The sequence below is a fragment of the Astyanax mexicanus genome, chromosome 1, assembly GCF_023375975.1.
Source record: "Astyanax mexicanus isolate ESR-SI-001 chromosome 1, AstMex3_surface, whole genome shotgun sequence".
Taxonomy (NCBI): Eukaryota; Metazoa; Chordata; class Actinopteri; order Characiformes; family Acestrorhamphidae; genus Astyanax; species Astyanax mexicanus.
This window is the reverse complement of record NC_064408.1, coordinates 33,904,385-33,926,193: the sequence shown is the minus strand read 5'-3', so window position 1 is coordinate 33,926,193 and position 21,809 is coordinate 33,904,385. Positions and strand designations below refer to the sequence as shown.

Sequence of the window (21,809 nt, the reverse complement as noted above, 5' to 3'; positions counted from 1 at the left end):
TATATTCCTATTTTTTATTTCCTACATTTGGTAAGTGTGAAAGGCCAGAAATGTTCAAATTTATTCAAAATATGTTCACTGACATCTCTTTATGTTAATTCTCCTTTAATACAAATTCTGAAGATATTGCAGATAAACTGATTTCTTTATGTTTGTGGGGTCAGTGTTTTAGAATTTTTAACTGACTAAAATAAATGTGAATTAATGCAGCATCTCATTGTAACTTCTACTTAAAGTCTATAATTGTTTTCCAGATTACTTTCTTATTTTTAACATTTACATTTTGTTGGGATTTATTCAGTATTCATGTAAGTAGTATCATTCATGTATTGTAGTGTACATTCTAATAGAAGTCCTAGAAAGGTACTGTAGAATATAGATTATATATTCTAATAGAAATCAATAGAAATGTTTATTTTAGTATTAAGCTAAATTCATTAGTACAGGGGTGGGTTTCCCGAAAGCTTCGTAACGCTAAGAACTTCGTTAACTCGTACTTAAGATTGATCGTTAATTAAAGAGTGTTTCCCAAACCCGTGCGTAACTAAAGTACTACGTAAACTCACTCGCAGATTAACGAGTGCTCTGACCCAGTCGTTATTCTTAAAGAGCTTCTTTAGGGGATCTCGACTTGCAGTTCAGCGCCTTAAACACCAGGGACCGCCAATTTTGAAGAAGAAAAAATATTATTTCCGTGGTTGAACAATTATATTATATTACTATTAATTATAATCAATTATATTATTATATAATTATCAATATTATTATATTATATTATGTTATGTTATGTTATATTATATTATATTATATTATAATGCCAACTTTGTCTGTGGCTTGTAGTATAACTGGGCATATTGGAATTGACCAATCAAACCCACGAATAAATCATTAAAATCCAGATTAGCGATGCTGGAGTTCTTGACATTAATGCTGCAAGAAATGCAATCAGTGAATTCCTGCAGATGATGCTCACGGTTTAAGCAAAGCTGCAAAGTAGGTCCGGTGCAGGGGACGCCTGCACTCTAAAAAACAGAGGTACGATATGAGTACTTTTTTGTACTCGAAGGTACACTCTTTATAATTGTACCCTCAAAGGTACAATATTGGTCTTTACGGGGTCAGATTTGTTCCCTCTGAAGTACAAAGTCATTTCTAACAGCAATAAGTACAAATTTGTACCATTTAACCAGCCAAAGGGTACATTCAGTATTCTGCATCACTGTACTAATGAACAATATATATTTAAATTGCACATTTTTTATTTGAAAGCCAGACAATTTTGTATCATCAAGTTTTTGAGCCATTTTTAGTTGATGATAATGTTTATAATCTTTATGATCTTTACTGCCACAAAAAACATGGGTACAAAAAAGGACTTTCACTGAAAGGTACTTTTTTGTGCCTCAATATAAGGTACAGCCCCAGCGACAAGCTTTGTACTCTTTTAAGTACAAATCTGTACTTATATTTCTTAGAGTGTGCGGTGTCTTTAATCCCACCTATACGTATTGTAAAGGGTATCGGTGAATGTGCAGGTAATATTTAATAATATTCCTTATTCAGGTGCTTCTAACCAACATTGTGGCCGTTCATCTGGGCAAACTCTGGGGTGTGTCAACTCGCAAATATATAAGTACCAGTCAAAAGTTGGACACGTCTCATTTAATTATTTTATTTTTTATTTTTTTACATTGGCGATTAATATTAAAACCATGAAAACGATTAATTGACGCATATGGAATTGTCTAGTAAACAAAAAGGTGCATGGCCTTCACAATCCCCTGACCTAAACTCAACTGAGTGATTTAGGATGAGCAGGAGCCTCATAGAGTGTATATAAAACATATTTTTATATACATACGTATAAGTATTATTATATTATTTTTATATAATTTATTTTTTATATATTTTATATTATTTTTATATAATTATTCCTAATAATAATAATAATAATAATAATAATAATACATTAATATTACTATCAATATTACTATTAATAATATTAGTATAATATCTATTAATATAATATATATTAACTATAATAATTTTAAAAAAGTAAGAAAAGTTTAATGTTTTAAAATAGATTAGATTTTTTATTATTTATTTAGTCATATGTATCTTTAGGAGTATTTTATTAATGCCAAAGTACATCCTTTTGTAATTTAAATTTCAGAATATGTATAATGTTGATGATTACAACACAGTTCTACGTTTTTATGGTCTAATAGTGAATAAATACTGCATATATGCAGTGTTGAATCGATATTTGTGGATCGATTGAGCGCGCTGTGTCGGAGGAGGAGTCAACAAAGACGTTCTTTAACCTTGTTCGTTAATTTTCACTTTGCGAAGCTCTTTGGGAAACACTCGCAGAACTGGCTCGTTCTTTACTCACGTCATTCGTTAGTTCGTTCGTTATTCCCTAAGATTGATCGTTTTCGGGAAACCCACCCCAGGGTAGTTATGGGTAAGCTGACTTTTAGCATTTGAGGTTTGTGGGGAGTGTCAGAGCGCCATTGAGCCAGGCTCTAGCAGAGCCACTGTGGTGCGGGTTCTGGTGTCTGTGGCCTGCAGGTTTGGCCCAGACTTTGGCTCTGTATCGATTCTGTTGTGTACGAACATAAGTGTGTAAAAATACTGTCTGGGGAACAGCGCTGAGGAAAGAGAGACAGACAGACAAACACAAAGCGAGAGAGTTCTGTTCCTATCTGTCTATTCCTTTCAAATCATTCATTAATTCAATTCTATTTTATTCTTCTCTTTCATATTCAGTATTTTCCTATCGTTATTTCATTAAAAATACTTTCTATAAAAAACAGTTTTATTATCAAATATTTCACACTCTACTCTATTTATTTCTATTTAGATTTCTTCTATTCTATTTCATTTTTTAATATTCTGTTTTGTCTTTCTATTCTATTAAAGATCCATTATATTAAGCTCTATTATATTATCTGGCTTTTCAATTTTTCATAATCTGTTCTTTTTAATATGCTATTATACTATAGAAGAATCCACTTTGTTATTCCCACTTGTGTTATATTTATATTCTGTTTTGGTCAGTTCTTCATTTTCATTTTCTGTTCTGTTCTGTTGTAGTATTCATTTACATTAACATCAATTCTAATACAGTGTTTTATTATATTATCATGTTGTAAAATCAGTCATATTTCCTTATCTTTTATTCTACACTCTTCAGATCAGATCAGAGCTTTCACATTCTATTTTGTTTGATTAGTATTTTTTTTATAATCTGTATCCTGTTCTATTTAAGATTCATTATAATATTTTAAGCTCTATTCTTTTTAGTATATTTCAAATATTTGTCATATTCTATTATTTTCTGTTATATTATTTCATATTCTGTTTTTTTTATATGGAAAATTCCATCTTTTTTGTAGCCAGTTCTTTTATATTCTATGCTTTTTAAATCTTTCTTTTTCTCCTCTGTTTTATTATTTTGTTTCATATTATTTTCTTTTCTACTGTGGTATTCTATTCAGCTATATTCTAAAATATTTTGTTCTATTCAAGTAAGTTTCAGTTCTGTTTTCTTATATTATATATTTTTTCCAAACCTTTAAAGTGCTATTGTATTATACAGTTCTGTTATATTTTATTCTATTTAGATCTTTAATATTCCATTCTTCTTTTTTATATTCTATTATATTTTTTCAGTTCTGTTCTGTTCTCATTTTTTTATATAATATAATGTAATGTAATATAATATACTTTACTGATTTACTGAGTTACGATGGCTTTTATTTTCTTATGGCTAGGGGCTGTAAAGGGCTCTCATACTCTCCATGCCTTCTTTTCCACACACACACACACACACACACACACACACATACACACACACACACACACATAGGAAGCAAGATAAAGGTGAGTTAATGAATGTTACCTGAGAAAGAGGAAAAATGATGATTCGGCGTCCTGCTGTGATTGGAGAACTGTGTGTCCTTTTGGAAGGGTTCCCGCCCCCTCCCCCACCGGCTGTTCGCATTTAGTACCGCCCCACCTATGATGGACATGTTTGCGAGCCAATCACAGACTTCTTCACACCTGACCTTGCCTGCTGGGTTTAGCAGCAGAGGAGAACGTGTGAGAGGCAACAGAAGCTAAAACAGCAAAGAGTTCAGCCATAACCCTGAGGAGCATAAAACAGACTAGAGCGTGATAGAATAAAATACAATAGAACATGATAGAATAGAATAAACCAGAACAGCGTAAAACAGAACAGAACATGGTAGAATAGAACAGATTATTATAGAATAAACCAGAACACTATATAATAAAATATATAGTGTTATGTATAGCATGACAGAATAGATTAGAATAGAACACGTTAGAAGAGAATGTGATAGAATAGAACAGACCAAAACTATAATAAGTATAACAAAACAATTATTGATTAAGTATTAGATTAGTATTATTAAATAAGTAATTTAATGATAAAATAGAACAACTCATGATGCTGAATTAGAATATGATCGAAAAGAATCACACAATATATGCTAGAACAGAATAGAACAGGATATGGTAGAATAGAGCAAAACAGAGTAGGGCAGAACATTGAATATAACCAAATTAAAATAATAGAATTTTAGTACCTTAAAGAAAAGAACAGGATGTAATATAATACAGTATGAATGGATGAATGCAATAAAACAAAGAATAGAAAAATAATATAAAGCCTTATCTGGACAGTATTAGTTTCTCAGGGGGTTCTGGGGTAGTTTTGTCTTTTATGGGGGGTCCTCTGTGATTTTATTCCCGTCCGGAACGACCATGTCCTCTGAGAAAATTATAGGCTAAATTACCTGCTGTTTTTCGCTGAACTCCGTGGTTCTCCTGAGATTTTTGTGAGATTGTGAGATTTGTCATCTTGTGTTAAATAAAACAGCTATTTGTCCACTGCCACGCACCGTAATTACACTTTGGGCATGCATTTCCACAGAGATCCTTGTAAACACAACAGCGAGTGGACATGGAGGAGCTACTGAACGTGATGTCATGTGACCAAGAAAGTCAAAAACTTCCTGGTCCTTCTGTTATTTCAATTGCAGTCCGGATGCAAAAGTATATCACTGAGTAGAAGTGTGAAATACAAAGCTCATGACAGAAATAACAGAAAAATAAAACATATAATGATGTCATGATGTAGAATAGCATATAATAGACTGCATACACTTAACCCACCTTTAGCTAGGGTTAGCTCCTTTAACAGAGCACAGAGAATACACACCTGGGTTTTGTGTGTGTGTGTGTGTGTGCGTGTGTGTGCTGTCTCTATATCATGGCGACTAGGTTAGGACAGTGATGTAATCATGATGTAATCTGTACTCTGATTATTACTATGTTCAGTATCAGTGTGTGAATGAGTGTGTAGTCAGGGTGTCGCCCTCTGGCCCAGACCCCTTTTCTCTCTCTCTTTCTCTCTCTCTCTCTCTCTCTCTCTCTCTCTCTCTCTCTCTTTCTCTCACCCTCCCTCTCTCTCTGTCTCTCTCACATGATCTCTCGTCCTCTCTCCCAACCCTCTTTTTCTCTCTCTCCATCTCTCTCTCTGTTTCTCTCCCTCTTTTTCATTCTATTTCTCACTCTTTCCCCGCCCTCTCTCTCTGTATAACTCTCTCTTGCACCCTTTTTCTCTCTCTCTCTGCCTCCTGCTCTTTCTGTCATTTTTTCGCTTCTCTCTGTCACTCTTGCTCTCTTGTTCTGTCTCTATCCTGTTTCCCACCAACCATCCCCCTTTCTGTTCCCTCTCGCTCTCTCTCTCTCTCTCTCTCTCTCTCTCTCTGTACCTCTGCGTGTGTGTGTTTTGCAGTCTCTGCAGTATATGTGGGGGAGCAGACAGCAGTCAGAAGGCAGAGAGCTCGGGCCAAAGGGAGAAATGCAGCACTGCGTTATGAAACGCACGCACACACCCGCACACACACGCATCATTCTATATCTTTCTCTTTCATCATTCTTCTATCATACACACACATGTATGTCTCCACACATACACACCTTTGCAAAAGAGGGAGGGCAGAATGAGGGAGCATGAGGAATGAGAGACAGAGAGAGAGCGAGAGAAAGAGAGAGAGAGAGAGAGTAATCATGGTGTTGCAGTCAGGTCGCCATTTTCAAAGGATTTTACACCAGTGTGTGTGTGTGTGTGTCCTATATTAGGTAGTTGGAAATGAGCCATGGCTCTATGGAGATAGAGACCCTCTACTTTGATCTCATTCCATCTTCGTCATTCTCACACTCTTCACACACACATACACACACACACACACACACTCATAGCATGAAGCATAGAATAGTGGGGGCTCCAGTGTTCCAGTTTAGGCCATATGTCTAACATGGTCATGCACTGGTTGGTTTGTGTGATCTGGAGTTGCCTTTATCAAAAACAGTGTAAGCTTCACAAGTGATAAATCATGAAGCTAAACCACCAGAGTTTAAGACTGTAGTGTCTCATGTTGTGTACCGTTGTGTTTAATTGTAACGTTGTGTTGTGTTGTGTCTTTTTGTGTTGTGACATATATTGCGGTGTCGTTTTGTGTAGTGTGATGTGTCCTGCTGTGCAGTGTTATGTTTTGTTGCATCACTTGTTGTATTATCATGTGTAGCATAATGCTATGTAGTGTAATTTAGTTTAGAATTATATGTTGCATTACGTAGTATAGCTTCATATTATTTATGGTCCCATTGTGTAGAGTACACTAGATTTTGCTACCCATAATTTTTTTTGTGATTAGATTTTTATCCGTTAGAACCTGTATGTAAGCTACATGTCAGTCCTTCACTCTTAGAACTATAATTTTATAATTATAACATTCACCAACAGTCCACAACAGCTTCTGCATGACAATTAATAGACAAATAAGTTAGTAAACACTGTAGTTCACTGCTTGTCACACTGCTTGTTGTTTTTCTCTGAATAAATCCTTCTGAGATGTCTCAGTAGGAATACTGCATTAACCACAAACAATAACCCAACAACCACTTGAATATGTGTGGATTACATGTCTAGCTTACTGTTTATTACATGTTTTCCTTGTAGGTTGTATTTGGAAGTTTTAGTTTGGCCATTGGTGGTACATGTTCTAAAAAGCTTGAGAACCGCTGATGTAGAGTAGCTTTGAGAGCATCAAGTTGTATAGGTCTGTGAGGTGTAATATCATTGTGGTGCGCCACGTTGTGTTGATTAATCTTATATAGTGTCATATTGTCTAGAGTCACACTGTGTAGTGTGATTGTGTTGCAGGTCAGGACTGCAATAGTATCTTTTTTCATATAAGAAAATATAAATTACTAAACTGTCTGACCACAATACACTTAGAGAAGGTAGACATGATTAACAAACGGCTTTACTGTTGTACAGTAAAAGTTTAGGTGGCATTTGTGAATGTAGTTCTGTATTGTAGTGCTTGACAAAGGTGCCCATATGGGTCTATCAGCCATTGCTGAATAATGTTTTTTGATGCAATGTCGTGAGGAATTGGAGATAATAGGTGTTTAGTTAGACTTGTGCCCATGCTCTTTACTCACTGAAATGAAATTCTTCCTGATTCTTTAAATTGTTGATGTTTTTCACTTTAAAGCGAGAGATATGCAAATCTATTCCAATGTTTTTGAAGCTCATTGTATTTTATAGTTTAATAATTTTTTTTTAAGCATTTGTTGACAAACGGGAGATTGCATGCCCAGCGTAGCATCCTAAAAAAAATCTGTGAATATTTTTTATTCCTGTTTACATCAGATATTTTACTACATTACCTATGCTTTATCATCTTTCAAACTGCAGGAATGTCTGTATATTAATAAATGAAATTAAGTTGACCGGACAAAACATGACACATCCTGATGATGATTTAGGTTCATACTGGCTCCAATTAAATAAACTTCAAGCTAAATGTAAAAAAAAAATACTTTGTCTTATTTACAAGTTGTATAATTGTGTAATGTATTGAGTATCGCTGTTGTGTAGCATTGAGATTTGGGTGTTTTGTGTAGTGTTGCTTTGTCTAGAGTTTTGTCTGTGTTTTGTAGTGTTGTGTTGTGTTACATTGTGCAGCATTATGTGTAGTGTTTTATATTGTCACTAAGTCATCACCTGCTAGTTTTTGAGCTAAAAAAAACACAAAAATAATGTGAGTAGGCTAGTAATTGTCACGCCTGGCCCTGTTTCCTGTCTGTCCTCGTGCCTGTGTTGTCCCACGTGACCCGTGCCCCTGTGTTCTGTCAGTGTTTTTCCACTCACCTATGTCCATTTGTAGCTCCGCCCCTCATTAGTCTGTCCCCAGGTGTTACCTGTTCTCCTTCCCGCCTTGTGTGTATATTTAAGCATCTCAGTCATTAGTGTTTCTGTCGGTTCTTGTGCGGTTATACGTCTGTCACGGCTGTGTTAAATCCCGTCTGTCAGTTGGTCTCCTGTTTCTCCTGTTTCTGTTTGATTTATGTTTTGTTTTCTGTTCTTTAGTAAATGATACTTGCGTTAGCGTCCGCTCTCCTCGTCCAGTCCTTCACACAGCGTTACAGAAGAACCGACCTAAAATATGGACGCTGCAAGTAATCCTTTTTTTGGATCCAGGCTGGCTATCCGACCCACTCCCTTCTCTCGCGGCGTTCAGGAGGAGTATGCGGCTGAAAACTCCTCCACTTCCCGGCGCCGGAGGAGAAGAGGTGGGCGGCGGCGCTCTCAGCGCTCCCTTTCTCCGGTGGAAGATTTCCGGAGCGGAGAAAATTTTGGGGGGGCGATACGGGTTGGTGCGGTTAGCCTCGGTACTCTTTACAGAGGAGGCCAGGCTACCCGGGAGCCGTGGGACTTTCTTGGCTGTGCTCCCAGCAGCTCCGAGGACGAGGAGCCTTTCCCCGCACCAACCCGCCTTCCGCTGCCTGATCCCGCACCTGTTTACTGGCCGCCTCCTGTTTCCACGCCGCGCTCCGTGAGGCCCGTGGATGGGACGCCACGCTCCGTGACTCCCGTGGCTCATCCGCGCTCCTTGACTCTCCCGGCTGAGACGGCGTACTCCGTGAAGCCAGCGGATGGGACGCTACGCTGTGTGATTCCCGTGGCTCATCCGCGCTCCGAGAAGCCGCTCTCTGAAGCTCCGGCTAAGCTAGCTAGCCTGCTAGCTCCACCGCGCTCTCAAGCTCCACCTACTTCCAGTTCTCCAGCCCGGCCGGATTCCAGCACTGCGAATCCTGATCCAGAAGCAAGCTCCGGTCCGGTCTTTACAGCCTCGCCTACTGCTCCAGTCCTGTTAGCGGCCGCCGCGCCTGCTCAAGCTGCACCCGCCGCGCCTGCTCAAGCTGCACCCGCCGCGCCTGCTCAAGCTGCACCCGCCGCGCCTGCTCAAGCTGCACCCGCCGTGTCTGCTGAAGCTGCTCCAGTCTTCGTGTCTGCTCCAGCTGTTCAAGCCTCCGTGTCTGCTCCAGCACCAGCAGTGCCTGCCACCAATGTGGTACCCACTGTCCCTGACCCTGTACCCGCGGCTCCGTCCGCCTCTGACTCTGTACCTGCTCCGAGACCAAAGTTTGGCCCTAGGCCCTGTGTCCCTAAGCCAGCGAGGTCTCCTGCTCCAGCCCCTCGAACTCTGCCCAGGCTGGCCCCTCAGACATTGACTTTTCCCAGCCCTGGGCTTCCGTCTATGTTTGTATTTGTACCTGTGTCTGTTCCTGTTTTAGTTCCAGTTTCTGTCTGCGTCCCAGTACTCGTTTCCAGTAATGTCTCAGTTCCTGTCCCCGTCACTGTGCTAGTTTCTGTCCCAGTAAATGTTTTTGTCCCTGTTCCCCTGTCCAGTCCTGTCCTGTCTGCATCCCTGTCTAGTGTCCAGTCTCAGTCTCCTGTCCAGTTCCCCGTCCAGTCTCAGTCTCCTGTCCAGTGTCCCGTCCAGTCTCCGTCACCCGTCCAGTTCCCCGTCCAGTCTCAGTCTCCTGTCCAGTTCCCCGTCCAGTCTCAGTCTCCTGTCCAGTTCCCCGTCCAGTCTCAGTCTCCTGTCCAGTTCCCCGTCCAGTCTCAGTCTCCTGTCCAGTTCCCCGTCCAGTCTCAGTCTCCTGTCCAGTTCCCCGTCCAGTCTCAGTCTCCTGTCCAGTTCCCCGTCCAGTCTCCGTCACCCGTCCAGTTCCCCGTCCAGTCTCAGGCTCCCGTCCAGTCTCAGTCTTTCGTCCAGTCTCTGTCCTCTGTCCTGTGTCCGTTTCAGTCCCCGGTTTCGTCTCGTGTTTTCCCCGGCCTCTCCCCGCCGCCAGCCCCCGGGGTTCGTTTTTACGCGCCTCGGGAGCTGCGCGTTTAGGGGGAGGCTTCTGTCACGCCTGGCCCTGTTTCCTGTCTGTCCTCGTGCCTGTGTTGTCCCACGTGACCCGTGCCCCTGTGTTCTGTCAGTGTTTTTCCACTCACCTATGTCCATTTGTAGCTCCGCCCCTCATTAGTCTGTCCCCAGGTGTTACCTGTTCTCCTTCCCGCCTTGTGTGTATATTTAAGCATCTCAGTCATTAGTGTTTCTGTCGGTTCTTGTGCGGTTATACGTCTGTCACGGCTGTGTTAAATCCCGTCTGTCAGTTGGTCTCCTGTTTCTCCTGTTTCTGTTTGATTTATGTTTTGTTTTCTGTTCTTTAATAAATGATACTTGCGTTAGCGTCCGCTCTCCTCGTCCAGTCCTTCACACAGCGTTACAGTAATGTTTAGATGGTTAGCATTGGTCTGTGGGTCTGAAGGACTTTGGACTGACTGTCTTTTTTAAGGAATATAAACATCATCCGGCTTAATTTCTGTGTTCTCCTTTTGATGTTATATTAGTACATCAATACTGAAAATATTGTATATTTGCTGTGGTGCTTAGAGGAACTGATCAGTGCTGAAAGTCTCAATATCCATCACTTCTGTTTTTGCCCTGAATGACCTGTAAAGAGACAGGGTATTTTGGGTGGAATTTAGACTTAAGAGTCTGAAAAATGTGCAACAGAACTGTCAGAAACCTGAGGCGCTTCAGCTATTGATTAAGCAATACTTTTCCCTAGACTCTTAAAAATAAAGGTGCTAAGGTTGTTTTTTGCCATAGCAGAAGAGTTTTAGGTTTCCTTTCAGTGGCTGCTGCATAAAATAATTTTAGAAGAAGAGATGTAAGAGTATAATTATTTTTATAAGTTTAAAGAATGTCTTCATAAGAAAAGCTCTCCAATTGGGTTAGAATATCATAGACCAGTAGTTCTCAATCTTTTTAAAACATGTACCTCCCATGATCAAGCTAACATTTTCAGATACCGCTTAGAAGTCATGGAAATACATGCACACATACAAACAGTACGTAATATGTGGTCTCCTCACATCATACATTTCATCTCTTAGCCCTTGGTTCATCGCCACATATGTGGATTCTACATAACTGTAGTTATATATAGACATAGAGCTACATAAATGTAGAAGATATGTAGCTGAAATGTGAAAGACAGCTAGGCTAACAGACTTAGGGCCGTAACTTACACCCTGTGCAAGGCACGTTGCGATGCTCATTGCAATCTTACATCCCGTGAACGTTGTTTAAATAGCAAAGATGCTTACGAATATATATCTAAACTAATGGGCATGGTGGTTTGGAAGTGAGGTGTGTTCAGGTAAATTTTTGCCGTATTGCTATCTCAGCAATGGAAAACATGTGTGCCACTCACTGATTAAAACCCTGACAATAGTCATCAAAGTCAGATGTTCATTCCTATCTTGGAATTAGTAAATTTAGAACATTAGCACACATTTGTGTGTTCTAAGCCGTGCAAGGTGTACTCTTCCCTTTGTTGCGATAGCAAAGAAACACTGACACGCCCTAAATCAAGCTGCACGGTTGATGGCTCGCCTATAGATCACTAAAATAGGGCCCTTATTCTAGTAGATAGTATGCTAACATTAAGCTAGCTTTTTAGCTCATATCTTTTAAGTGGTAAACAGTTACTTTGTGTCTGTGAAGATGTAGTAACTGATACTAAGTGTAAAACATGGCACTAAAGTTTTTTTTCTGGAATGTATTCAAGTGTATTAATTAAAAAAACTAAACTTTTCGTTTATTGACTACCTGCAGCCATTTTATTGTCTTGCTCTGCTACAAAGCTACATAGCTTTAGCATTAAAGCTTTAGCTGCACCAAAGTCCTAAAATAATCTAACAACTTTACATGACTATCAGAAAAGTGTAAGTGCAAATAACTTATATGATATCTCTGTACGTGTAGGAGGGGGAGGAGCTGATCCAGGAGCAGCCAGAGCTCCGGCCTGTGGTCCAGCAGAAGCTGAAGGAGATGAGGGAGTGTTGGACCCACCTAGAGAGCACCACTAAGGCCAAAGCCCGGCAGCTTTTCGAAACACAGAACCACCGCACTCCAGAAGTACCTCAGAGTCTGTCTGATCTGGACCAGCACCTGTCTGTGCTTCAGGACCAGCCACCTCCAGTTGGGACGACCACACACAACCCACATACCACCCCCGCCAGTCTCCTGCCCTCACGGGCTACTTTCAGCCAGCAGCTCCAGAGGATACAGGTCAGTAACACAGGCCGACACTAGATGTTATTCATTTTTGTGGTTAAATCCCACAATAATTCACCCAATTTAAATTGTTTTTAGGTCTGTTGGACATAAAACTTATGTTAATTGGTGTCTTAAGCATTCTCTCTCTCTCTCTCTCTCTCTCTTTCTTTCAGTCAATGGAAGCTCAGATGCAGCTCTATCAGGGTGTAGGAGAACTGAGGGGCGGGCCTGAGACCAGCAGGTTAAGTGATGTGGGTGTGGTTAACCGCCTGCAGCGCGGACCAATGGGAGTTGAGAGTGAGAAGCAGGGAGGCGTGGCTGAGACCCGGATAGTGCGTCTGATTGAACCACTAAAAGAAAGGAGGCGAATACTTCTGGCCTCCAAAGAAATGCACCAAGTCACACAGGACCTGGAGGATGAGATTGTGAGTTCAACTCTTTCTTTTAGCCTTTTATCTTTGGACAGAATTTACAGTAAATGAGATTAAAATGTCTAAATATGTATTTAACAATATATAGACCGAAATAATGAGTAGATCTGGTCACAGCTGACTAACTAAAAGAAAAAAAAGAAAAGAAAAACATGCTAGTGTACCACCATTTTAGTGTATCACAAAAAGCACAAATTCATTGAAATTTACATTTTGAACCTCTAACCAATGTAACGTTGCCCATACCAGTTAAAATTAGTGACAGATTAATGTTTTTTTTAATGGTTGATGCCCATATTTAGAGATCACAAATGGCCAATGGCGATATATAAAGCCAATATTTAGCTTTTGTCGCAACTGATTTTTATTTTATTTCCCCCTGTTTATTCATACTACTACTACTACTACTACTAATAATAAAAATAATTATGATGATACACATTTCAGACATGTGAAATTACACTACTAAAATAATTTATTACTCTGAACTGACTTTAATTCCAGTAGCTCAAACATTGAATATTTGAGACACCGTTACACTTGGAGGATGTGCAGCATAAGCAAAAAAGAGGCGATGGAATCCTTTTTACAGTTTATATAAAACAAACACAAAATATGAGTAAAATACTGACATAAAAAGGACAACAATATTATCTTACCTCAGACAATTAGAGACATAACAGAGTAATAAGAGAGACTCTGACCTGTGGGAAATAATGCTTTTCAGTGGAAACAGTCCAGTTTATCTATTTCTCGAGAGAGCCTCCACAGCATTCTCTGAAAAATACATTCTGATGTCCAGGGGAGTGTGGCTGTCATCTGTGATGATAAATAATACAATACAAATGTGAGAAATTGTCCTATTATCATGTTTAACTTATTACAAAATAAAGTAACCAACTTCAGAATTTGCCATTTGCATAATTACAGAAGCCACACCTGACATGCATTAGCTCACACTAACCAAATCAGTTATCATTTACACACTATTCACACATTTTAGCACGAATGCACAGATTTAATCATTATAAATATTATGTATATATTATATTTCTATCATTTACACCTGATTCAGTACGACACCCACACTAATAATGCCTTTAAAATAGGCCAGTAGGGGGCGTCCAGCGGTCTAAAGCGCTGCCACTATGAGCGGGAGGTTGTAGGTTCGAACCCCCGCTCATGCAGCTTTGCCATTAAGCTGACGGCGCTCAGAGGGAGCAAAAATTGGCCCTGCTCCCTCCAGGTGGGTAGATGGTGCTCTCTCCCCACATCACTCCTAGGGTGATGTCCACAGCACAGGGCGTCTGTGAGCTGATGTATCAGAACCGAGCCGCTGCACTTTCCTCCAAGCGCGCTGTGATACTGCTCGGCAATGCTGCATCAGCAGCAGCTCGAAAAGAAGTGGTGGCTGACTTCACATGTATGTTAATCTTCACCCTCCTGGTGTGTTGGGGCATCACTAGTGATAGGGGGAGTGGGTTGGGTAATTGGCTGTGTAAATTGGGGAGAAATTTGGAAAAAAATTTAAATAAAATTATATAAAATAGGCCAGTAGCATTGTATTTACCAGAAGAACATATAATATGATGTAAATTCTAACGCTAATGTCAATGCCAATTCTAGTTGGGTAACTTGGATGACCCGGACTAGTGGGAGCACTAACAGCTCTCCACTGCAGAAACACTCACAGGGCTGCCTGAAGCTAGTAATTAAATAAAGGCCTTGTGCGTGCAGATATCGGCATATTACGATCCTATAAAAAAATGTGAATAATCGGCCGGCAGATATGTTGGTCAATTACTAGTTAAAATGCATCAGATTATATTGTAACCAATTAAAATAACATTCAGTAAAATATGTGGCCACAATCAAATTCATTAGCTGTTGTCAGACATAAGATACAGGTAAAAACCCAACCGTTTCAGAAACGCATGGAGGCTGGATGTAAATGTAAAAAATTTTAGCCAATGAACCAAAAACAAGCAGGCATACACAGAACAAAACCAGCTATATAAAACAGGCATGCTCAAAATGGACTAGGACAAGACAGATAATGACTGTATGAGCTCTGTTCCCCAGAAGTAAAGGCATACTGGAAAATATAGATACATTTTACTGTAAACTAGCATTGTTTTAAAACTATGATAATCATTTCTAAGAAAATTGAAAAAACTAGATTAAAATCGTTATTTATAGAGAGTACAATAGAAACTAGTCTGCATGTAATCCATCAGTGGCAGTAAACACACCCACTGGGAGCAGTGGACCTCAACTAGGGCTTCAGTGTCTTTCTCAAGGGCACCTCAGTGACGAATTTTGTGGGAGAAGAAAGAGCTCAGCCCTGCGTCTATAACCATTAGCCATTTGCAAAGGCATAATAACATGCTGTAACTGCTTTGTGACAAGGTTGAGTTAGGCAGGAATAATTAGGGTGGAGGAGCATGACCCCCAAATCTACTCATATGTTCTGCATCATATGGCGTAGTCTATTGGATTTATTGGTTTTATGATGCACTGCATACATCAATTTCTCCTTTTATTTATTTGATCTCCATGTAGTTCCTGTCTGATCTCTCTCTATTTCTCTCTGTCTCTTGTTACAGGTATGGATTCAAGAGCGATTACCTTTGGCCTCCTCTAAGGAATATGGGACCAACCTGCAGAGTGTTCAGCAGCTTGTTAAAACCCATGAGGTAGGTTGGCTAAGAAAAAACATTGCAAATAGTATGACTTGCTCAGAACTTCACCAGTAGCCACTTTATTAAAATAGTAATACTGATATGGTTAGTGAAGCTCACAAAATGGCCACCAAGTAAAAGTGCAATGTTGTGTCTGGCAGGTGTAAATCAAACTACACCATTATTAATGTCCCCTTCCAATAAAAAACCTAAGTTAAGTACCAGCCTTGAAAAAAGTAATGATTTTATTCTTAATTTAGTCACAGAATATTATTGTGATTAATACATTTATTTTTTTTAATAATACCACTGTGTGTTTCTAACACTAATTATTTTATACACATTTACATACCCATTATCTTAGCTTAAGCTTAGTCTTAATGAAGAAAAGTGTAATTTATTTTTAATTGAATGACATCACTAGTTGTAAGCATAAACTGACCCCCATCCAGTATTCCTGCACTGTTACACTAATACAGTATGTAATACAATTCTTTCCTAATATATTGCTTATAAAATCTCATTATTCTACAGTGTAAACAGTTTTTTGGTTTTTCATGACGTAAAAGGATATTTGACAACATTTCATGATTGCATTGGTCTATAAAAAGATTAGGGCGACAGAGGCGCTGTGTATGTTTTGAATTATTGATTTATATGACTGCTTTTTCCTTAAATGACTTCCAACTGAAGCTGAATATGGCATGCATGAGTCTTTTAGAAACAGCAGCTGTAAATCATTCAGTAGCTATTCTGCATTTTTTTCACTGCTACTCACGGTGAAAGTGTTGTTGTTGTTGAACACTAAGTGAAAACATGTTCGACTCCTGCTTTATTATATAATTTTCTAATACATTTATTGGTCCCTTGGCTGTCTGGATTGACTTGTTATTATTAAACTTATTGTATTAAGGATGCAGCCAATACAATATCACGACACACTAAACTTAAACTTGATCCTTGCCATTATTTGGACACAATCCAAAGACCACTTTAAAAATGTAGATGGTTCTGTAAGCTGTCATATATGTATATATGCAGTGTGTAAGACCTGTGGAGGAGAACATGCCAATATACAAGGAAACTGTGATTCCACCAAATATTGATTTCTGAACTCTTAAAACTTTATGAATATGAACTTGTTTTCTTTGCATTATTTAAGGTCTGAAAGCTCTGCATCTTTTTTGATATTTCCGCCATTTCTCATTTTCTGCAAATAAATGCTTTAAATTACTATATTTTTATTTGGAATTTCAAAATAAATGTTGTCTGTAGTTTATAAAATAAAACAACAATCTTTATTTTACTCAAACATACACCTATAAATAGCAAAATCAGAGAAACCGATTCAGAAACTATATATATATATATATAGAGAGCACTGTATTGTTGTATTATTAACAAAATAATCTGATTTATACATATCATTTTATACATTGTAATTTATCATAAAATCATGCTTGGAGCATATAAAATGTGGATTGATATTTGTTGCGCGCATTTTGTCTGTTGACTGACAGCTGTGCCTTGTTTGTGATTGGCTGACTGGCTGTACAGGCTCTGCAGATGGAGCAGCAGGCCCGGCAGCCGCGGCTGGAGGAGGTGCTGGAGCGGGCGGAGGCTATCGCTGCTCTCCGCACGCCCGAGGTGGAGCTGGTGAGAGAGGGAGCGGTGCACGTGAGGCAGCTGTGGGAAGTGCTGCAGGTGGAGATGGAGCGGCGCACCGTAATGCTGGATGCAGTGAGTCACGCCCAGCAGTATTACACGGAGGCAGCGAAGGCGGAGTCTTGGCTCAGCGGCCAGAAACTTCATGTTCTCAACGAGGAGAGCGGAAACGTATGTATGGTGGAAACGCGTTTTTTTTTACTGCCGTCATATTTATGCTATTTAAGTGTAATTACATAATTACATAGTTGCATTACAAACTGTATTCACAAAAGAAAATTGTAAGCAAAAAAAATGTTCTCCAATGGGTAATGCTCAGAAGCCACCCTGCATCCACCCATGTGGATTACAGGCTTATATATGTATATTTAATGCTTATATATATTGTCATTCTTGTCATGGGCTCTATGCTACCTGTATCTTTACCAATTTAAGCGTTTCATAAACCTATGTGTAACCCAAAATCTTAAAAAATTACAAATGTATTTATACTTCTTTTAAAGCGTAAAACAAACAACCAGAACAACAATTAAAATGGTAGTGTTAAAACTCGAGACATATTTCAAGCGTCTTTAGGCAATTTATTCTTATTCTTGTGGATACATTGTTTTATTTTAAGAGAAAAGGTTAATCATTTTAAATTTAAGTGCTGCCTTCAGCACAATATATGACAGTATAATCGATTTGGCCCAAATTTAGTGATCTCTAGGGGAACCATTAACTGCGCAATGCCCAGCTTGATTCAGGGCGTATCTGTGTGCCTTTGCTATTGAAACAACGGGAAAAGTATGCCTTGCACAGCTTTGATCATGAGTGTGTTTTGGACGTGATGTGAAATAAAAAACAATCACAGTGTCAATTGACATTCCTTTTAAGACCCAGGAGCACTCTAGACTTTGGCGGATTGGTATTTTAATGGCGCAGCGCTTCTTGCTCCACTTTTCAGCAGAGAAAAATGAGCTGCTTTTTAATGCTGTGAAGGTGCGCGATCAGCTTATTTACAAAAAAAAAAACAATTTTATGCAGGAGTAAACATGAGGTAACCGCATCTGCATACACATGGTTGGGCACAAGCTTGTAAACACACGTGTCTTTTGTTTTGCGAAGATATTTCTAGTTACAGCTGAATTCACTCTTTTAATCCCAGAAAAACGCTCTTATTTAACTTTTAAAAAGCCATTTAGATGCCTGATTAAAGGGCCGATTACCTTTGTTTTGCTGTTTTCTTCAGGTTTTGAGAGCTCGGCGCTGACTCAGCTCTTGATCGGTCCGGACGCAAGACAGCGTGTGGGTGGGGGAGGGGCTGTTGACGTCCTGAGCCCTGCATTGTTTAATATTGAGATATATATTGTCGAAAAAAGAACATTTGCAATGTAAAAGCCCCAATTGTCATGGTTCGCCAAGATAACTATAAAGCAGAAATTTACCGGAACACACCTCACTACCAGACCACCACACCCATCAGCATAGATATGTGATGCTCGTGAAGCAGTGAGTGGTAATGGCCTTACTTACAGCCCAACAGTGGCAGCTTGCCAAGCTCGGGTATCGAACCCACAACCCTGTCATTAATAAACCGGTGCTGTGACTGCTGAGCCCCCGTAATGTTGTGTAATCTGTCTCTGTCTCACTCTTTGTCTGCAGGATGAACCAAGTACTCTGAGGTTGCTGAAAGAGCAGCTGGCTCTGGAGCAGAAGGTGGAGAACTACTCAGAAACAGTGGGCTTCCTGTCTCAGCAGTGCCGCCGCATGCTGGAGCTGGGACATCCGGACAGGTAAATAACCAGCTAAACAGATACAGACCCCTTTAACCCTCTATGGCATGGTGTTGCCCTCAGGCAACAAACCAGTAGATCACTTTGTTAGGGACATCATGATAAAGCAGTGGTTAATAAAAATAAAAATATGGTCTGAAAAAAGTTCCCTGAATACTGGTGTTTTTTTTTTTCTCACAAAAATATAATTTGTGCCATAGAGGGTTAAAAACTTTCAACAGCTTGACCATGTACTCATCCCTGTTAAACATCTAAACTGATACACACCCATTTAAAAAAAGGTAAACATATTTATTAAAATCTTTGAATAAACAAATAATAATAATAAAAGCCTACACTCGCAGGTAACACTCTTTTAACTCTCAAAATGTGGAGTCATAGCAAGGGAGATGCGGAGAGCGGATAATTTTCTATTTATAATTTTAATAGACAATACAAGTAAACAAAATAAACAATAAACCAAAACTACAGCAACAAGGAGACACAGATCACATTTAGGACTGATAAAAGAAGGAAACACACAACCTGAACAGATGAAAAACACACAAGAACCGACAAGGGACACTGAAACAAAGGGACTATATATGCACACACGGAAGGAACAGGAAACAGGAAACACCTGAGAAGAGGTAACAAGGGGGGCAGAGCTACAAATGAACACAGGTGAGAGCATTGAAGACAGGGGCAATAATAATAAAAAAATAAATAAACAGACAGGCGGGCAGGAAACACACAGAGACAGACAAGAGAGACACAGAACAGGACGAGAAAAGGTAAACCCTCATTTTACAGATGGTTATGGGTTCTGAGTAACTGACATGGTACATTCATATTGGACTAAAATCACTGAGGGTGTTCCTGTCATCTCTGCAACATTACTAACCGTATTACTAACTGCTGAAGTCATGAACCAGACCTAATCAGATCTAATGTTTTTTTCCTCCTTTCTCTGTCCCTCAGCGAGCAGATCACTAAGCAGCAGGCTCATATTGACCGGCTGTACGTGTCTCTGAAGGACCTGGTGGAGCAGAGGAAGACGAAGCTGGAGCAGCAGTACTGGCTCTATCAGCTGAAGAGGGAGGTGGAGGCCCTGGAGAAATGGATTTCAGAGCGAGAGGCTGTGGCCAGCTCTACTGAGCTCGGACAGGACCTAGAGCATGTCACGGTCTGTTTCACACACATGCACAGGCACAGATACACACACACACACACCATGTTCTTCTAGCCCTGGAGATCTACCCTACTGAAGAGTTCAGATCCAGACACATAGCTCTAGTATTCAGAAGTGCCTAAAGGCTTTCATCGCCTATATCAGATGAGCTAGATTAGGGTTGGAGCTAGTGCTGGGCGATAAAATGATATCGATAGTTATCGAGGAAAATATATATTGTGATAATTATAAGGCGGACGATAGGAGTCGATAACCCCTCCCCTCAGAGAAGCAGCACTTTCCGGTTTTTTTTCCTAACTCTCACTGTTTCTGTTAGAAAACCATGAGGGCAGAATTCTCCTCTGTCTTATACACTGTTTATACAGCAGTTACTTTGTGTTTTTAGTTTTTAACAGATTGAGAGAGTCTGTTGTGCTGGATATTTTACTAAATATAGAAGATTATATAATCTGTGTAGTTGTATTTTAACGGAGCTAAACATTGCTGTTACTGAACTGGATGAGTTTTAAATACACTTGTTAAGTAATGTAAGTCTAGTCTACTGAAACCCAGTAATGTTAGTATAAATATGTACTGCAGTAGAAGTGTATCATTTCAGAAACTTGGCTTTATTCCTCCCACCTCTATTACAGGTCACTTGCTTTAAAATGTTTAAATGTTAAAATAATTTAAATGCAACAAAACTTATAGGCTATTATTTTAATAAACATTAGTAGTAAATAATCTCAAAATAACAACAAATATAAAATAAAAACAGTAAAACATATGTAATACATACTTTTTATATGACCAAAATTTATTAGACTACAACTAGACTAAAATGTGACTAAAACTAATAATATCCGATAGACTAAAACGTAACTAAAACTATTATACATTTTAGTCAAAAGACTAAGACTAAACTGTATCAAAATCACCTGTCAAAATGAACACTGTGATATACTCTTGTGTTTTGCTTTACGCAGTTGCCTGCGGACCTGTGTGACTGTATAATGACTTTTTAAAATTAATTTAAAAGCTGTCTGAGCACCTTGTACTCACCTGGCAAGATGTGAACATCCTAGTGTCTGTCCACAAGGCTCTGAGCCTGCTAGTGATTTTGGCCATAACTCCCTTATTCTGTCACTTATGAGTAAAAATAAACCTTTACGTGTAACAGAAACTGATTTGATTTATATCGTGATACATATCGATATCGGCTGATATGGAAAACTATATCGTGATAAGATTGTTTTCCATATCACCCAGCCCTATTTGGGGCTGAACTCTGCAGGCTGGTAGATCTTTAGAACACTGTTTGTGATAAAGAAAGCTTTACTCAGTTAACCGTGTAGTACAGCTGGGCAGTTCATAAAAAAATGAATTCAAACATTTAGAACAAAAAAAAAATGTAGGTAATTTATTTATTTAAAATTCTGTTATTTTTGGAAATTCTGTTCATATTGTTCCCACTGTGTGTGTGCATACTGCGGCTTGCAAAACTTTCCATACTCCCTAATTTTTTTCACATTTTGTCACCATACAAACAACAAACTTAAATATATTTTATTAAGATTTTAAGCAATAAGCCAATACAA

At 39.1% G+C, this 21,809-nt stretch overlaps 1 protein-coding gene across 7 annotated transcripts in view; it reads left to right on the top strand.

The window, feature by feature from the left end:
• sptbn4a (spectrin, beta, non-erythrocytic 4a) overlaps positions 1-21,809 on the top strand; it is a 57,137-nt gene that overhangs the window by 21,023 nt on the left and 14,305 nt on the right. For all 7 annotated transcript variants that reach the window (XM_049466535.1, XM_049466543.1, XM_049466546.1 and 4 more), the window contains 6 exons: positions 12,216-12,521; positions 12,683-12,934; positions 15,547-15,636; positions 17,179-17,457; positions 18,931-19,061; positions 20,022-20,226. In XM_049466535.1, coding sequence (XP_049322492.1) covers positions 12,216-12,521; positions 12,683-12,934; positions 15,547-15,636; positions 17,179-17,457; positions 18,931-19,061; positions 20,022-20,226 — 1,263 coding nt within the window. The remainder of the gene's footprint in view (positions 1-12,215; positions 12,522-12,682; positions 12,935-15,546; positions 15,637-17,178; positions 17,458-18,930; positions 19,062-20,021; positions 20,227-21,809) is intronic.